Source organism: Andrographis paniculata, unplaced genomic scaffold (genome assembly GCF_009805555.1).
Source record: "Andrographis paniculata isolate CXL003 unplaced genomic scaffold, ASM980555v1 Contig60END, whole genome shotgun sequence".
In the NCBI taxonomy this organism is placed as follows: Eukaryota; Viridiplantae; Streptophyta; class Magnoliopsida; order Lamiales; family Acanthaceae; genus Andrographis; species Andrographis paniculata.
In genome coordinates this window covers 1,042,356-1,060,236 of record NW_026137596.1, presented here as the reverse complement: position 1 = coordinate 1,060,236, position 17,881 = coordinate 1,042,356, and the positions used below count along the sequence as shown (strand labels likewise).

Sequence of the window (17,881 nt, the reverse complement as noted above, 5' to 3'; positions counted from 1 at the left end):
TTCAACTCGAAGTTTGATTTAGTGCTCAGTGTTTGATTCCAACCAGACACGTGCACGCCACACGCCATCGCGCTCTCTCTCTCCCTCAGCAAATTCAATATCTTCGTCTACGCTTCTTCATCTGTCGCAGTCTAGAACCAATATCAATCCGAGGGAAACAAAACAGTGGCTTGTATTATTAACTATTTCCTTAGGTTGTTCTGGAGCATTCGATTTGGGGAATAGCTTGAGGTACGGTAAGATTGCTTCCTCTCTTTTAGGGTTTGTTTGTGGAGCAAGCTATTGAATCTGATTTTATTTTATTTGTTTTTGGTATATATCGTTCCTTTGTGGTAGTTGTGAATTCGTGGATTTCAAGTGTTTGATTTATTTGAACTATATTTAGTTGGAGATTTTATATTTGCTGAGGAGTGGTGCTCCCATTTCCGTGATTTTTAAATAAGCATTTCGTTTGGACATTGAGAACTGATCATTGTATTCTATCTACACGGTTTTGTTGTTTCGTATTGTGTTGAGAATGGTAAAGCTTTTAGTGAATAGGCCATGCAGTGTTTTGAAGTGAAAAAAGGTAATAAGTTGAATGTGATGTTTTGAAACAGAAGAAAAGTAACATTTTTTTACCGAAGAATGAATAGCGGCCAAAACAAATTGAGAACACAACCATTTCAGTTTTGGGAAATTTAAGTTTCTTCTGAGATAAGAATATTTTTTGGAAGATCTTAGTGTTAATTTGGTTTAGTGAGTGGAAAGAGTCCTTGTAAGATTCCAGTACCACATTTTTTAATTTGCACTAGTCTTTTTCTTAGGTTCATACCTTATGTTCTTTCCAAATTGATTTGACAGTTAATATGATTTTTCAGGTACTACTTGTTGGTTGGTTGATGATGATCGGAACTGTTTCTGTTTGCTCTGTAACTGAGATATCAGCAATTCTGAATCATGTTAGTTCTCAACTTGATACTTACTGCGGCTGCATGGTTTGATATTGCATGTCCATCTCTGCCAAAATTTGGCTATTTAGATCTTTGTACTTCTGTGAAGTTACTTTTGTTTGATAAATTGCAATTTCAATATTCTCAAGACTGGCTGTCGTCAAGAGCTGAATCCTTGAATTATAATGTTCTGTACCTGTGTCTTATTCCCACTCTTGCCCAAAAGTGGTGGATTTGGATGATTACTAAGATGTTTTGAAAATCTGAGAATATTGCGAGTGGTGTTTTTTAATTCCATGAATGATCATATTGGCTGTTCAATATATCCTGAGGAGATAGCATCTTTTAACTCGTGGAATAGTGGATTGTTTTCAGTTACTTCTACACTGAATTACCAATTTTTATTTTTATTTTTAACATGCGCCTACATTAGAGCTTGCTTCTTTATGATATCTCTCTATTTGTACTTCAATTTTCTTTTAAATTTGATCCTCCTATGATGCCTATTAGGACATTTTAATGCGAAGTTCCTGAATATTTATGCAGGCTAATGATCTGACATCCCAAATTACTTATGGAAAACACACGTGTCTTCCTCATACAAATCTTACGTTGCTTTTTCAAAGCCAAGGAAGGAAACTCAATGCAAAAACTATTGCATACAGTGTGTCACCTGAACAGGGTGACACTCAAAGACACAGCTTACCTCATTTCACAGATGATCAAGTATATTTCGGCCCTGAGGATGATGGGCATTTTGAAGAACCAAGAAAAGAGAGAGCTGCTTCCCCAGGGTCATGTGATATCGGTTTTCAACCAAATCTTGCAAAACAGGCAAACCAAGAGTGTCTTTCAGACAAACTGAAGGCTGTTCATTTGCACATTCTGGCTATGGAACAGTGGAATGCAATGAAGCTTAAAATGTGTCATCGGTATGTTTTTATGTTTTTTATTGTCAAAGGATGCCTAAATAAGTGAAGTGTCTAGAACTGAATCACCGTGTCACATTTTTGTTTACTTTTTGATCTACAGAAATTACTCTGAAAGTGCAACAAATCTATTGCACTATTTGGCACTAAAGGGCCTAGATATAGAACAGATCAAAGAAGAACTTTCTTCTACTGGGCTTTCGAACTTAGACGATGCAAATCCTCATGTTCTGTCAAGTCTTTCTGCATGTATCCAGATGCTGACAAGCTCAAGAGCAGATTCCATTGCCAGTAAACAAGTTTCTGATGAAGAACTTCCCGTTCAGAAAAGATTAGGTAATCAAAAGCTGGACCTTGGCATGACTACAATGATGAAAAGGTCATCTTCTAATTCAGACCAACTTCTGGGTAAACTTCAAGCCCCGAAAGCAGCTCATATCATGGCAACAGTCGGACAAGAGGCCCTTGAAATTGAGACGCAGATATCAGATCTTATCAGTTCAGGGACTACCATTTTCCGTATCAACTGTGCTCATGGGAACCCCGAATTATGGAGCAAAATAATCGCAACGATAAGGAGGTGCTCTCAACATCTGGAGAAACCTTGTAAGATCCTCATGGACTTAGCTGGACCAAAGCTTCGTACAGGAAAACTTCCGGATGGTCCATCTGTTGCAAAAATTTCGCCCAAAAGGAATGCATTTGGTGGTGTGATACGTCCGGCCCAAGTTTGGTTGAGTGCACCAGGAACAGGTCCTCCACCTGCTCACCTATCCCCGGATGTTGTTTTGCAAGTAGATGGCCAAGAATTTCTGAGTAAGCTGAAGGTAGATGATTCTGTGAGGTTCCGTGATGCTCGTGGTAAACAGAGAACTCTCAGAATTTCAAGCAAGTATCCTATTTTTTCGGGTGTTGGATTCATGGCTGAGTGCTATAAGTCTGCATACGTTGAGTCTGGCACGGCTCTTATTATTAAAGAGAAGAAGCAGAAATCTTCTGTCGGACTTGCTGTTGATGTCCCCCCTGCCGAGCAATTTGTTAGGCTGAGAGTTGGTGATTTATTAACTGTTTGCCGAGATTGTTCTGATGAGCAGAATACTCGATCGTCTTCAACAACAGGATCCCATAGGATAACTTGCCCATCAGGTTATTTATTCGATTCGGCCAAACCTGGAGAACCTATTGCTTTTGATGATGGGAAGATCTGGGGGGTTATTAAAGGAACAAGCAGTTCAGAAGTAGTTGTAAAAATCACTTACGCAAGTCCAAAAGGTACTAAGTTAGGCTCAGAAAAATCCATCAACATTCCAGAGAGTGATATCCGATACGAAGGTCTCACTTCAAAGGATATCGTGGATCTCGATTTCGTAGCTTCGCATGCTGACATGGTGGGCGTCTCATTCGTTCGAGACGTTCGTGATATCACCTTACTGTACCAAGAACTTGCGAAGAGAAAGCTATCAAAGTTGGGAATTGTTTTGAAGATCGAAACCAAGGGTGGATTCGAGAACTTGCCGCACCTGATTCTAGAAGCAATGAAATCTCCGAACCCGTTGGGCGTCATGATCGCTCGAGGCGACCTGGCAGTGGAATGCGGGTGGGAGAAGCTCGCCGACTTACAAGAAGAGATCATTTCCATCTGCGGCGCTGCCCACGTTCCCATGATCTTGGCAACACAGGTTTTGGAATCACTCGTCAAGACGGGAATCCCTTCCAGGGCAGAAATAATCGATGCAGCCAATGGAAGAAGGTAACAAAAGTGATGATGTTGTAAGCTTGATCATCGAAGTTTATCAGCATGCATTCGAAACCAAAAAGCTTTCTTATGTTTTTGCAGGGTGAGCTGTGTGATGCTGAACAAAGGTAAGCATATTGCGAAAGCTGTGTCGATCCTCGATACCATTTTAGATTGTAATCAAAGGCAAAAGAAGAACTGAAACCTCCATTGCTGTCCTCCTGCTAAAACTGGCTGACGAGGTTTGCTCGCTAGTTCCCATGTTATTTACTATTATTTACTATCCTCGATGTTTTTGCTACACAATATTGGTCTGGTTCTATTCTAACATTCTTGTCTCTCGTCTTGCATATTTTGTGTAGTTTACTTGTCGTGCGCATCATGAAGCCAACTTCCGATCCAACGGTGGAGGGGGCGCCACGATGGTGAGTAGAATTGAATGTTAATTTAGTATATGCGTATCGTTTTAAAGTGAAATAGTGGTTTTATATAGTGTTTTGATTCAAAATTTAATAATATTTTAGAGAAATTAGTAAAAATGAGAGAATATAAATCATAAGCGAAGGAAGAAGCAGGCCGTTTCAAACTATGAAATAAAAAACAAGAGGAAAAAAACACCACATTTTGGCTTCAAATTAGCAGAATCCTTTTATGCATTTTGGGTGCGTTTCTCTTCGGCGTTATTGGATTTAGAATATTTTATTTAAATATTTTTTATAAGAGAATATATTTTAAACTATTGAATTTAGATAATAGAAGGTTGTATAGAGATTAGAAAAACAGCACTTAAAATGGTTTTAAAAAATGAGTAGTGATGATGATAATAAATTTAAACAACAAATAAAATGTACTGCTTTGTAAAAAGAATAATTTATTTTTGCATTTATTAGATAATCAAAAATTGAAACACGTAAAAATCAAAATCAAATCATAAAAGTTCTATTCACTCAGCGATCGTGCATATATTGATTTATTTTATTTTATTTTATTTTATTTTGTTTATGTATGACACTAATTGGGTAAAAAATATAAAATATATTATTTTAAATTGAATATTAAATTTTTTAATTTTTTAAAATGAGTATTTGAATTTTATTTTTATTTTTACTTTTGTAAAAAATATTTTATTATTATTTATAAGGAATTGCAGTCTTAACATTAAGCTGGGTAAACAAAGCCAAAGAATCGCTTTGGATTAGAATTAAAATACACATTTCTAATTTTACATTGAGAATACTAATGATTGATTGGACAGAGTCACAGAGCAGAGCCGTCAGCTGCACACTTTTTTTTCTTAAAATGCAATCACTATGTTAATTTTTATTTATATTTTATGATTATGAAACAGAATACATAAGTTTAAGAAATTTGGAATTTCAAATTTTTCAAATAATAGTATTGAATATTTGTGTGATATATATATATATATATATGAAAATAATATTTAATAATATATATATATATATATAAATTACTAATAATTAACAATTCAAAAAAAATTATGGTGGGTTTGTTTATTTTTTTAGTTTGAAGTGTAATACTCTCTCAATCTACAAACTAATGTCTTATCCAACAACTATTGTGTTATTTTCTTTTTTAAACACAAATTTTATATTTTTACTTTTTATTCATTTATTACTTTTAATATCTACTGTACAATTAAGGGCAATTTTGTCAATTTATAAGAAAAAATAATTACTAAAAAATAGTGCAAATATATTTTAGGACAATAAAAATTGGACAGAGAGAGTATAAGATACGTGAAATGTGCTGTAATATAAAAAAAAAATTATAGCATATTATTTTATATTGAATATCAATTTTGTTTTTAATATATATACAATATACTTTTTCGTTAAAAAAAAAACAAATTAAATTTATCAACAAAGAGAATGTATTAAAAATCATGTATTAAAGAATTATTTGAATGAACAAAATACGAATAAATAAATGTTTTATATACTTTCTAAGTCAATAGTCTTTTTATTTAATTTACTATTTTGATTGTTTCACCATAATTTTTATCTCCATTCACTAGAATTTGTATATATTATTCTATTAGCATTGTTTACATCAACAATATTGTAAATAACTGTCTGATCATACTTATATATTTAAATTTAATACTTATTTATATTAATAAAATCACAACAATTTATATATATATATATATATATAAGACAATAAAGTTTTTAGGCATAAAATTGCTCGTCAACTACTATATAAATAATAAATTTGTTATTATTTTGTATATTTATCTTACTACTCCCTCCGTCCCAGATATTATGTCCACATTGCCGTTTCTGTCGGTCTCACGTACCATGTTACTTTTTTTTTTTTTGGAAAATGATTACACACTTTAATCTCATTTTAAATTTTTTAATTTTATATTTCTTTTAATTTTAATTAAAGTAATTAGTTATTTTAATTTTAATTTATAATTATTTATATTATAGAATAATTATTTCTACTAATTACATTCTTATTTTACTTTTTTTTTCCTATTTTATTTTTATATGAAAATATTATTACTTTTTAATTTTGTATCCAAACGTAATATAAATAGTTCGATGGAAAAAATATTTATTATTTGTACATGTCTAAATAGCAAACGAATTGATATGAAAAAATAATTAAAGATAATAATAAATATATAAATAAATAATCTCAGCGGTGGTACAAATGCTGAACTTTATTTTTGAACACCTAATCCTAACCGTCGGATCAAAGGGTGAACTTAGCTAAAACAAATCGAAATAAGTATGACAATGGAAAGAAGTGTGGGACCCATTTCCAAAATGGGTTAGTCTTGTTTTTGCCTTTTCGGTATTGTCAAAAACTTTGCTAAATTTCACTTTGACCCCGCAACTATATATTTAAAATTCTCTGCCCCTACATTTTCCCCCTCCCCTCCTCTTTGAATGATAAAACCAATCACATGCTTGCCAAGTATTATTGTGAATATATTTTGGAAATTTGATTCTCATAATTGAAATGTTGGGGCTGTGTTTGAACATGTTATTGGAATATTTTAAAATATTTTTTGTTTATGTTTTAATTTAAAATATTTTTTAAATATAAAATATAATAAATTATATCAATAATATAAAAAATATATTTTATATTGCATATTACCCTTTTTTTTTATAAGATTATAGAATATAGTGTAATATTATATACTTATATATCGTGTTTGTAGAAAAATTATGTTGGTGAACAAAGCAATATCAAAACAATTACAGTGCTTTTAAATTTTTATATTATATTTTAAATTTATTTTATATTTAAAATATTATATCAACATCTATTTATATACATCATATAACTATTTTAAATTTATTTTTTATTATTAAAAATTTCAAACAAAAAAATCCAAATTTGCAAACAAACACACGAGTTTTAGAGTATATACTCTAAAATTTAAATGTAAGTAATAAATCGAATATTTGACAAGATGAGATAAATTTAATATTTGATGCTATTTTTTTTATTACTATAAATAAATATTGTTAAAAATTTCAATATATATATATATATATATATAAACACCCTTGAAATTTATATGCAATATTATTTTTCTTGTTTAATTAATACATCTCTTTTATGTTTGAATTTGTTTATTTCGAGTTTTATTTTTCCCTTATACTTTTGAAATAATATTAAATTAAATATTCTTTTATAAATATCAAATTAAATATCAATTTTTTTTATTAATTTTACAAAAAAATTCAAAATTGTAAAACTCCAACACTTATATCTAAACAAAACCATAATTATTGTGATATTATATATATATAATTGAATGTAAAATTTTAATTTTTCTTTTTAACTTTTATATATACAGAGATTGAATTCTAAAAAATTAGAAAAAAAAAATAATCTAAACAAGTCATTTGTTTATGATATTACTACTATCGAGTATATACACAAACCACAGGAATTGACATTTCAATAAACTGTGATAGAGAAACTATTAAATTTACATTTAGGGTGTGTTTGTTGGGAATTTAGATTTTAAATACACTATTTATCTCATTTTTTCTTTAAAAAAATATCAAATCAAACACTTATTTTTTATTTTTAATATTATACTAAAAATTAATTTTACATTCAAAATGTCACATCAACACCTATTTGTATCACATCATACAACTATTCAAATTCAAAATTTTTATTATTCAAATCTCAACTTAAAATCCAAACCCAGACAAACACACCCTTAGAAAATGAATGCAATAAACTTTCCAAGGAGAATACACTCACTCAATTCAATACATAATCTACCAAATTGCTTTCATAACACTCATTTTCTTACAACAAAAATCATACAAAAACAATGAATCAAGAACATTTCTATACTCTAAAATTTAAATACAACACTAAAAATGACAAAAAACATTAAATTTTAATGAGAACAAAATAAATAAGACATGTTTGTGTTTGTGCGCATATATTTTTAAACAATAATTCGATATAATATTTTTGTAATACAAAATAATATATTTTGATTAAAAAATATCGTTAATAAACTACATAAACATATAATATAGTTCTAAAAAGAACAAATCAGTGTTAAAAAGTAATACTAAGAACCAATTAATTGGAAACATGTTTTTATTTTTTTATTTTTATAGTAAAGCAAAAAAATAAAAAATAAAAAATAGAAAAAGAAAGTTCTGGAATGCTTAGTTAAAAAGCAACTAAGGTTAAACTCAAAGTACCATTTAACCATAGTTAGATTATACTCTGGTTAGGGTTCACCCTGGCTTGGTTTACATTACATTGAAAATAAATAAATAAAAATAAAAAAAATGACGCCCCACACCGCCCCCATTTTCCAATTTCAGATTTTTTCTGGGCATTTCAGATTTCATCGTTCTGTTTGGGGGCTTTCGAAAACTTTTGCAGTCCCTCCATTTTGTTGAGTTAAGTGTTTGAAGAGTTTGATTAGGGGGAGAAGAGGGAGAGCGGCCCAAAGTTCAACTCAATTTCGAGATTAAACGGTAATGTTTTTCTTTTAATTTTTTTGGAAAAGTTCTTACCCTGTGTTTTTGTTTCGATTTATTTTGAAAATTGAGTGCTGGAATGTTGAATCTAGGGTTTGTCAGTTGTGATTTTAGGCGAAAATTTGAGAGTTGGTAGCTAAACCGTCTCAGATCCATTTTAGCGGTCATTTCTAAGCTTTGATTATGATTTGTGCTTTTTTGCGCTATGGGAGATGTATTTACGTGGTCTATTCGAATGATTGTTTTTGCTGAAATTTTCTTGTGTCTTGCTGGATTATTTGTTAGTGTTGTTGCTGTTGTTAATTTTTTTTTTTTTAAAGATTCTCGCATGATTTCTGTCAAGATTTTTAGATTTTCGTTTTAGAAGCTGAATGTGAGCGATGAATGGAAGTTTCATTTGAATGTATCAAGAATGATAATAATGATTCGGTGTTTGATCTTTGGCACTTGTTTGGGCAATGTTAGGAAACTCAGATTACTTGCTTTCTCACAATGGATGGAAACAGGAATTACAAAGCTATTCTGATTGTAAGCATATATAGTTTTGAGTGATTTTAGTATCACGGAATGTGGGCACACTTTGATATAAACATGTATTGAGTTGTATGGCTATGTGTTTCGGCTTCTTTTATAACTTGCGGTATGAATCGGCTTGCAGTTGGTGGACAGTAGCAGTACAGTGGTGATGGGGGGCAGGCAGTACTGTTGATTATCGAACATTTGTGAGAGGCGAACTACTTCGAGGATATGGAGTGCAATAAGGAAGAAGCCCTCAGGGCAAAGCTGATTGCTGAAGGGAAGTTGGAGAAAAAAGATTATGCGGGTGCGAAAAAGTTTGCTCTGAAGGCACAATCGCTATACCCGGGGTTGGATGGTGTCTCCCAGATGTTGACGACACTCAATGTGTATGTTTCTGCCGAGAATAAGATAGGTGGGGAAGTTGACTGGTATGGAATGCTCGGTGTAAAGCCAACTGATGATGACGAAATGATCAGAAAGCAGTACCGGAAGTTGGCCCTCATGTTGCATCCTGATAAAAATAAATCAGTCGGAGCTGATGGTGCATTTAAGCTCATTTCAGAAGCCTGGTGTTTGTTATCAGACAAGTCGAAGCGGTTAGCTTATAATCAGAGGAGAGGGTCGAGGGATTTCCAGCAGAAAGTCACGACGCATCATGGCGGCCCTTCAGCAGCACCGGCCAGGGAGAATGGAAACTTCAGCTTTTCTACGAGGGTGACAACGTCTGTTCCAAAGGCTCAAAAGAATAGTGTGAAGCCACCACATACAACAACTCCTCCACCTAGTCAAAGAACCGATACCTTTTGGACAATCTGTCACCAATGCAAGATGCATTATGAGTATCTCAAGATGTATCTTAACCAGACTCTCCTTTGTCCCAATTGCCATCAAGCCTTTATGGCTTCCGAGACGGCTCCCCCTTACAATGTTAGTAAACCACAGAACCAAGCTCCTCGTCAGCGGAAGCATTCTTCAAGTGACCGCAACTCTGGACAGAATTCTTATGATCCGGGAAGAGATGCTCCGGATACAAAGAGATCGCCTTCAGTTCAATCTGGTTCGAATTCTTCTAGGTATACATACTACCATCAGGATCCACTTACAAGAAATACTAATGTTGGCAGCACAGATCCTTCTATTGCCGCAAAAGCTGCAAACGTTGTTCAGCAGGCTCAGGATAAATTGAAGAGGGCGTATACTGAACCTGATGGCACTGCAGGGTGGGAGGAGCCGGCTAAAAAGAGGAACATAGAAGATAATCGTAATCATTATGGAATGAACTATAATACCACCCAAGGGAATGGTAGCTATGGAAATGCTAGTGGTAGTGCACTGGGATCAAAGGGGTATGGTTTTGTTGGTACTGTTTTCCATTGGCCAGGTGGAAGAGAGTTGGCACCCTACGAACTCCGTAAGCTTTTGATTGAAACGGGGCGAAAGGAACTACAAACGAAGTCCAGTTTGTGGATCACAGAGCCCGCTGTTAAAGGTTTGAACAAAGAAAAGGGTAGTGGCAAACAGAACCAGCAAGAAATACATCAAAGTGCTAATGGTAAAGGAACTGATCAAAATGGTAATGGGAGTTCGACTACCAAGATATCAAATCAATCAGAGGAGAGTCAGGCAAACCTTTCTGAAGATAATACTAATGATGAAAGTCTGGCAGCAGCATCAATTAGTGTTCCAGATCCTGATTTCTACGATTTTGATCAGGACAGATCTGAAAGTTCTTTCTCTGAAAATGAGGTTTGGGCTGGTTATGACGATGATGACGGCATGCCACGATTCTATGCCCTGATTAACAAGGTGATTTCTAGGAAGCCGTTTAAATTGAGGGTCAGCTGGCTCAACTCAAAAACTAACGTTGAGTTCAGCAGCAGTACAGATTGGGTAGGTTCGGGTTTCTACAAAACTTGCGGCGAATTCAGGGTGGGCAGATATGAAACCTGCAAATCCATCAATTCTTTCTCCCAGAAGGTTAGTTGGTCGAAAGGCCCACGAGGGAGCGTTCTAATATACCCCCAAAAGGGCGACATTTGGGCCCTCTACCAAAACTGGTCGCCCAAATGGAACCAAGACACCCCCGATGAAGTTATACACAAGTATGAAATGTGGATGGTGCTCGATGACTATACTGACGAACATGGCATCTCTGTTGCTCCTCTTGACAAGGTGGTTGGTTTCAAGACCGTTTTTCGCCCAAATATGGACCCCAACCGAATCAAGACAATACCTAAGGAAGAAATGTTTTGTTTCTCCCACCGTGTCCCACACCACTTGTTCACGGGCGAAGAAGCGCCAGATGTTCCAAAAGGATGCCTCGAGCTGGACCCTGCTGCTACACCATTGGAACTTCTTCAGGTGACGACGACAGAAGATGAAACAGATGGGATGGCTGCTGGTGGCGGCGATGCAGCTGAGGCTGCGAATATTTCAGACAACAATCGGTCATGAAGTTGATTCGGGACAGCAACAAGACATCCATCTCAAACATTGGAGACTCGGTAGGTTAAGAGAACTCATTGAAAAATTCGAGTAGTTTGAAAAGTAGTCGAGATAATACTCCTTATTGGTTTTTGCAATTGCCCTTGATATTATTATGATCATGATACTCTGATCCTTTTGGTGCTATAGACTTATATAGTTTTTATGCTTTGGCAACATTCTTGTGCTCTGAAAAAACATTTCTGTTGTTATGTGATTTTTGATGGCTTCAAATGGTTATAGAAGACCCCGTTTGACAACAATCAATCTTTTTACAGCAAACGAACGGGATGAATCAAGACTTTGGTTGTCCTTCTCTTTTGTCCCTGAAATTTTTGCTGTGGAACTGCAGGGCTTGATCTCTGAATCTGTTCTGTTACCATAGCTTTTAGGGCAACCATTATTGTGGTTTTTTTTGGCTGTTTTCTTGCCATGGTATAGTTTGCTGCTACTGCTTAGATCATTGCTCTATTGAGCCTGAGTCTGAGATATATATATATATATATATACACACATATATGTAGATATGGCTTCTTGAATTTCAATCCTTTTCTGTTAAGTTTTTATTGAGACTGATGTTCTTGATATATTATTTGGTGATCTGATCAGATTTGAGAACCCTTGTAGAAATGGCATTTTGAATTCAATTTTTAGAATTCTTGGAAGAGACAAGAGATGAAACAAATATATATATATATTAATATATTAATCGAATCAAGAGATTAATAAAGTTCAATTAACATTCTTCTTGGTTCTTGATCCACAGTAGGACTGTTAAGAACTCAATAGATGACTACTAAGATTGAGAAGTTATGTGAAGCCCAATACATTAAAAGAGAAATAATATATATATATATATATTTTTTAATATAAGAAAATTAATCAATATTGTTGAAATACAGACTGTGTCATTTGTTAACTACAAACAAGGAAAGATATTTTTATTTTTGATGTGAAATCACAGTTTTTTTTTTTTTTTTGCTACATATTTCCTCTAACTCAAAATTTCAAAATACTAAAAATCGAGCCATAATTATGTAAATCTAGGCCCAAAACGTATATGTGATTCATAAAATCGCGCTGGATAATATAAAATATTTATGTGAGAAAGTTATGTTTATTTGACTTGACTTGTCACACGACCGAAATAGTTACTAAGTAATTTACGAAATTACACATTGAGTAGTAGTGGAATTACAGTTGTGCCCTTGCCGTACCTAATGATGTACTAGTACTAGTACTTCGTTTACGAGTGAATTTCACATGCAACAAGGTTAAGGCAGTCGTGTAATTTATGTCAACTGCTAATAATACAAGAAGAATCTGATATTATTAACCACCTATGTAATAATAATTTTTATTTAGTTGATGTTAAGAGATTACTATGCGAATGAAATGAATCAAGAAATATATGTAGCTATATTATGAAAATTCAGACAGAAAAATCTTTACATCTTTGAATTACATAATTAGTTTAGAGATGATCCATCCACTTCATTATCGTTTATTATTTATTTGAATATAAATCTTTGTATGACTTATTACCTATTATTTAGATTGGATTACATAAGAATATTATAATTTTATAATTTTTATTATCATTATTATATTAAAAAATGATAATTTGAAAGTTTTGTATTTTATATATATAAAAAAAATCGATTCAAAGTAGTTGTCATCAATTAAGGTAAACTTAAGTCATCAATTAAAGTAAACTTAAAAAAAAAAAAATTAAATTCCATATTTCATACACATTTTAAAAATTTTGACACTATAGAAATTATTTCGAAGAAAAAAAAATCGAATTAAATGTTTTATTTATTTTTATAAAATATCAAATCAAATGCTATTAATATTATTATTTTAAATTCTCTGTAAATACTGATCTTGTTTAATTAATTAAAATATCATATACATACATATCTATATCTATAATATGATTCACGAGAATCTCTTGGTAATAAAGGAAATTAGTAAATCTATTCAAAATAGAATGGTAGTAAAATCACACAATGACTATTATATTATTATAATATATATAATATATAATATATAATATTGCTATATATGCTAATTTACGATGATTTTGACAATCTCGGGGCACTTTCTTTCCACAACTATAAATACCCCACAGATTGCTCAATTCTTCTTCTCCCCTCTCTTTCTGAAAACCACTGCATGTTTCTTTCATCCCAATCGCTGCTCAGCATCCATCTCTTTAATTTGCCTGGAGATTGTAAATTTATCTGTAAGTCTTAATTCCTTCTCCATTCAATCTGATTCTTCTGCGGATTTAATTTTAATTTGTATGCGTATATAGCGTGGAGTTATTCTTCTCTGTTTCTGTGTCGAATCGAAGGATTTGCGTTTCTGTAAACTGAGAATAATGCTCGATCGATCGCTTAGGTCGTCGCGCTGCAGTTGGAAGGAAATTGAAATAATTTCTATGTTTTAATCGAATTTGGTTGCGCTTAAACTTGATTCTAGAACGTTCATGCTGTTTGTTGGTTCCGATTAATTTCTTTGTTTTGTTGTTGTTTTTGTTTTTGGTTTTTCTCTGGTTGATTTTGATTTTGGAAATTGGAGACTGTGTTTTTTGTTTAAAATATTTACCTGTGATCGGAAAAAACCACATGATAATGGTTGGCGTGTGTTTCTTTTTTCGGAGCAACTCGCGTCCACGCGCCTTGCTGCCGCGTTAGAATAGAAGCTGGAGAATGCGCGCACGCGCGTGTAGGGCGTGTGGGGGATATGATGTGGCGCTGGCTTTTCGGTTAGTTTGGTAATTCGGTAGTTACGAGTCCTTTAATGGGTGGTGGATTCGACGTCCACGTGGGCACTGGGCCCATTTTGAAATTGACCTAAAGGCCCGCTTAGATTGTCCTTTTGTGGCCCAGTCTGTCGGACCGCCCGTGCTTTAAAATTAAAGCTTTCCTTTGATCTTTACTTTTTTCATCAAAAATGAAATTTAGGATTTCTTTACGTAGGATTATTTCGTTCATTTATCATTATTCATTTTTTAAAAAAATGTCATATTAAATATATATATATATATATTTACAAAATATCAAATCAAATATTAACCGATAAAATTCTTTGCTTCGTACTGTGGGAACCTTTTGATTCCAAGTCGATTTTTGAATAAGCCGTAAGGGTGATTTTCTGATGTTGATAACTCAAAGTCTCCACTATTCCATAGTTTACACGCATTTATATACTCAAATAAATATATGTGTGCATATATATATATACGCATATGCCTACCTGATACTTAATTGTCCTAACTCCTAACTATTAATTTCTATTTTCTATATATTGGTTTAGCGCCGAGAATGATTTAGTGTGATTAGGTGAATTATTAGTCTATAATACATTCAATTTGGATTTTGTTTGAAGATTTGATTTTTTTTTATTAAAAAATATTTGATATAATAAAATTATATTTTTAGAGTACCAATAGTCCAAATAGTAAAATATAAAGTGTATTTGGAAAAGGAACAAACCCACAATTTCTTACCATGTTTTATGCTCCTGACGTTTTGTAAAGAATAATACTCAATCATCTTCATCAAATTAGGTTTCTTGTACATAAAATTTCTTCTGATAATGATTTCATAGTTTATTGTATGTAAACTTATCAAATGAAAGTTGAAAGAAATATGAAGGTAGTATATTTATATTTTGGGTGTTGTTTAGGCATTTGTTATTACTTTTAGAATAATATTGACTCTCATTTAAATCTAGAATAATGATAGATACACCAAAGTAGTTCAATTATCAATCAATCATGATCGTACAAGTATTAGAGTATGATTGGAAAACCTTCAGGGTATGTATATATAAATTTCCCCAATCAAGTCGGTGCTGCTTTGAATGGACCCTTGATTTAAAAACAGATAAAATATAATCGAACTTGCACTAACTGTTTTTCACTTTTGTTCTTTAGTGCGACACCTTTTCTGTTAGCCAACGTAATGCGTAGTCATCTGAGTTCGACTCAACCATTTTAATCTCGTAGGCCATTTTCAATATTCAAAACCACATATTGTTTTATACAGACACATTGCACCTTTGACAGTTACGTTTCTGTACTTATTATTATTACCCTGATTAAAAATAATGGGACTTCCTTATCCTGTCATTTTCTGTTGGGCCTATCTATTCTGTAAATTATTTGAGCTATAATCTTTGAAGCGAGTTAGAAATTGCATGATGATTGTTATAAATTTACTTTAAATGCGATATTCTTCTGTCGGTCAGTAAAAGTAGGGAGGATGGAATCTTAGTATTAGGTATTTCGGTTCATTGCACAAATACTAGGTGGGTGGGGGTGGACCCTTATGTTATTTGTAGAAACCCTTTGTCGTGTCCTGTTGTAGTTCCTCTTAATTTGTTCTTTTTAAGTGTCATTTCTTAATATGTATATTTTTACACAGAGATAAAGATATGGTGAAGGAAAACAAGTATAAGACAGTGAGCCTTCACCAATTGCTGACCGGTACAAAGCCTGTTGATTTTGACAATGAAAAGGCTAATGGGCCTGATCCAAGATACACTGCTTGGCTGGTGAGCCCATTCAATTTTCCCTTTTCGATTATTATTTTTAGAAATAGTACTGTTTCATCCAAATTATTTAGTACAATGTTTGATCTTGTCGTGCAGGACAAACACCCTTCAGCACTAACTTCAATCCAGGAAATGTTGAGAGCCTCGCAAGGAAAGCAAATAGTTGTGTTTCTAGACTATGATGGCACGCTTTCGCCGATAGTTAGTGATCCAGAACGAGCTATAATGTCTGATTCGGTAATTATCTCCAATAAAATCTATCTTCCGTTTTCCTTTATTTTTTGTTTCTGTGTGAATGCTAATTCGAAGGTGCAATGTGCTTTTCAGATGCGCTTGGCTGTGTCCGATGTGGCTAGACACTTCCCGACTGCTATAATAACTGGACGAAGTCGAGACAAGGTAACGACAACAACATACAGTTAATTCCAACACAATATATAGATGTATACAATATATAGTAATGTTATGACTTTGTGATTGCTTCAGGTGTATGAATTTGTGAAGTTGGATGGATTATACTATGCGGGGAGCCACGGCATGGATATAATGGGGCCACCTGTGAATCCTGAGTCGTTTGATCCCAAGTTTCATGTGAAGACACTTGATAAAAAGGTTCTCTAATTTCATTAATTTCCATATTATCTACTAATTTGTACATGTTCAAAATCACTGAATATAAAAAAAAAAAATGAATTGTTTTTATCAGGGTAATGAAGCCACAATATTCCAACCTGCCAAAGAATATCTTCCCTCAATTGAGAAGGTAATGAATCAACCAATTACTGCACTTCATTCTGTACAATAAACGATGCTAATTCACAGGTTAATTGCAGTTAATCAATGAGCTAAAGACAAGAATCAGTGAAATACCAGGAGCCATTGTAGAGAACAACAGATTCTGCATTTCAGTCCATTACAGACATGTATTAGAAGAGGTCAGAATTGATTAATCCTCTGGTGCTACTAAGTAATATTGATCTCTGTAATAACACAGGCCAAGTTAAATGGTTTTGGCAGGATTACGGAACTCTGGAGAAGATAACAAGGGATGTGCTCACAGATTATCCTTTCTTCCATATAACTCAAGGGAAGAAAGTTCTTGAAATCAGGCCTCCTGTCAGATGGAACAAAGGGGACGCTTTGGTGTATCTGCTTCATGCTCTTGGTTTTTCCGAGCCCGGAAGTGTCGTCCCAATTTACATTGGAGATGACAAAACTGATGAAGATGCATTCAAGGTAATATCTGTGCGAATTCCTATGTAGCAGCAGTATTGTAAATGACATTAACATCATTAACATTGTGCACCTATGATCTTTACAGGTGCTTCACAGCCAAGGACAAGGATACCCTATCATTGTGTCCTCAGTTCCACGAGAAACTTCAGCAACACATTCATTACGTAGTCCATCAGAAGTTCTCTCCTTCCTGGTTCGATTAGCTCGTTGGGGATCGGATCAGAGTGATAGGTGTTCTAATTAGAATGAGTCATGTGAACACGGCCGTTTTCAGCACCGTGGGATCAGTTTTGCACATTATAGGGAAGTATATATATATATATATATATATATATAAATATAGGTTAGGGAGTTGAGTGAAGGCTGCAGAGAGGCTACACTTTTTTGGTAGCCACAAAGCCTTGGGTTTGTATTTTCTTCTTGAGACATTTTGCAGTATATATATATATATATATATTTATCTTTGATTTGATA

At 33.3% G+C, this 17,881-nt stretch overlaps 3 protein-coding genes across 7 annotated transcripts; all 3 read left to right on the top strand.

The window, feature by feature from the left end:
* The first annotated feature begins 34 nt into the window (after positions 1-34).
* On the top strand, positions 35-4,175 carry LOC127259616 (plastidial pyruvate kinase 4, chloroplastic). 3 transcript variants are annotated; one of them, XM_051287047.1, is made up of 6 exons: positions 35-231; positions 861-941; positions 1,479-1,864; positions 1,965-3,611; positions 3,699-3,838; positions 3,959-4,175. In XM_051287047.1, the coding sequence occupies exons 2-5, from the start codon at positions 882-884 to the stop codon at positions 3,796-3,798; spliced, it is 2,193 nt and encodes a 730-aa protein (XP_051143004.1). In that variant the 5' UTR covers positions 35-231; positions 861-881; the 3' UTR covers positions 3,799-3,838; positions 3,959-4,175. The 3 variants fall into 3 exon arrangements, with proteins under 3 accessions (XP_051143004.1, XP_051143002.1, XP_051143003.1); XM_051287045.1 differs by having other exon boundaries at positions 35-236; XM_051287046.1 differs by having other exon boundaries at positions 35-236; positions 3,948-4,175.
* Positions 4,176-8,414: 4,239 nt separating this feature from the next.
* LOC127259615 (uncharacterized) lies at positions 8,415-11,784 on the top strand. 3 transcript variants are annotated; one of them, XM_051287044.1, is made up of 3 exons: positions 8,415-8,599; positions 9,077-9,130; positions 9,261-11,784. In XM_051287044.1, exon 3 carries the CDS (start codon positions 9,350-9,352, stop codon positions 11,573-11,575), a length of 2,226 nt encoding a protein of 741 aa, XP_051143001.1. In that variant the 5' UTR covers positions 8,415-8,599; positions 9,077-9,130; positions 9,261-9,349; the 3' UTR covers positions 11,576-11,784. The 3 variants fall into 3 exon arrangements, with proteins under 3 accessions (XP_051143001.1, XP_051143000.1, XP_051142999.1); XM_051287043.1 differs by having other exon boundaries at positions 9,068-9,130; XM_051287042.1 differs by lacking the exon at positions 9,077-9,130.
* A 1,959-nt stretch (positions 11,785-13,743) lies between these two features.
* LOC127259611 (probable trehalose-phosphate phosphatase D) lies at positions 13,744-17,841 on the top strand. The gene is made up of 9 exons (XM_051287038.1): positions 13,744-13,853; positions 16,042-16,171; positions 16,268-16,408; positions 16,499-16,570; positions 16,658-16,783; positions 16,878-16,934; positions 17,005-17,106; positions 17,189-17,407; positions 17,493-17,841. Exons 2-9 carry the CDS (start codon positions 16,052-16,054, stop codon positions 17,649-17,651), a joined length of 996 nt encoding a protein of 331 aa, XP_051142995.1. The 5' UTR covers positions 13,744-13,853; positions 16,042-16,051; the 3' UTR covers positions 17,652-17,841.
* Positions 17,842-17,881: the final 40 nt, after the last annotated feature.

Excerpts from the sequence above, each read along its gene's own strand:
- LOC127259616 (XM_051287047.1), top strand. The coding sequence starts at position 882 with ATGATGATCGGAACTGTTTCTGTTTGCTCTGTAACTGAGATATCAGCA. Across the intron at positions 942-1,478 it reads TATCAGCAATTCTGAATCAT|GCTAATGATCTGACATCCCA; the intron begins GTTAGTTCTCAA and ends ATATTTATGCAG. Across the intron at positions 1,865-1,964 it reads AAGCTTAAAATGTGTCATCG|AAATTACTCTGAAAGTGCAA; the intron begins GTATGTTTTTAT and ends TTTGATCTACAG.
- LOC127259611 (XM_051287038.1), top strand. The coding sequence starts at position 16,052 with ATGGTGAAGGAAAACAAGTATAAGACAGTGAGCCTTCACCAATTGCTG. Across the intron at positions 16,172-16,267 it reads CAAGATACACTGCTTGGCTG|GACAAACACCCTTCAGCACT; the intron begins GTGAGCCCATTC and ends CTTGTCGTGCAG. Across the intron at positions 16,409-16,498 it reads GAGCTATAATGTCTGATTCG|ATGCGCTTGGCTGTGTCCGA; the intron begins GTAATTATCTCC and ends TGTGCTTTTCAG.
- LOC127259615 (XM_051287042.1), top strand. The coding sequence starts at position 9,350 with ATGGAGTGCAATAAGGAAGAAGCCCTCAGGGCAAAGCTGATTGCTGAA.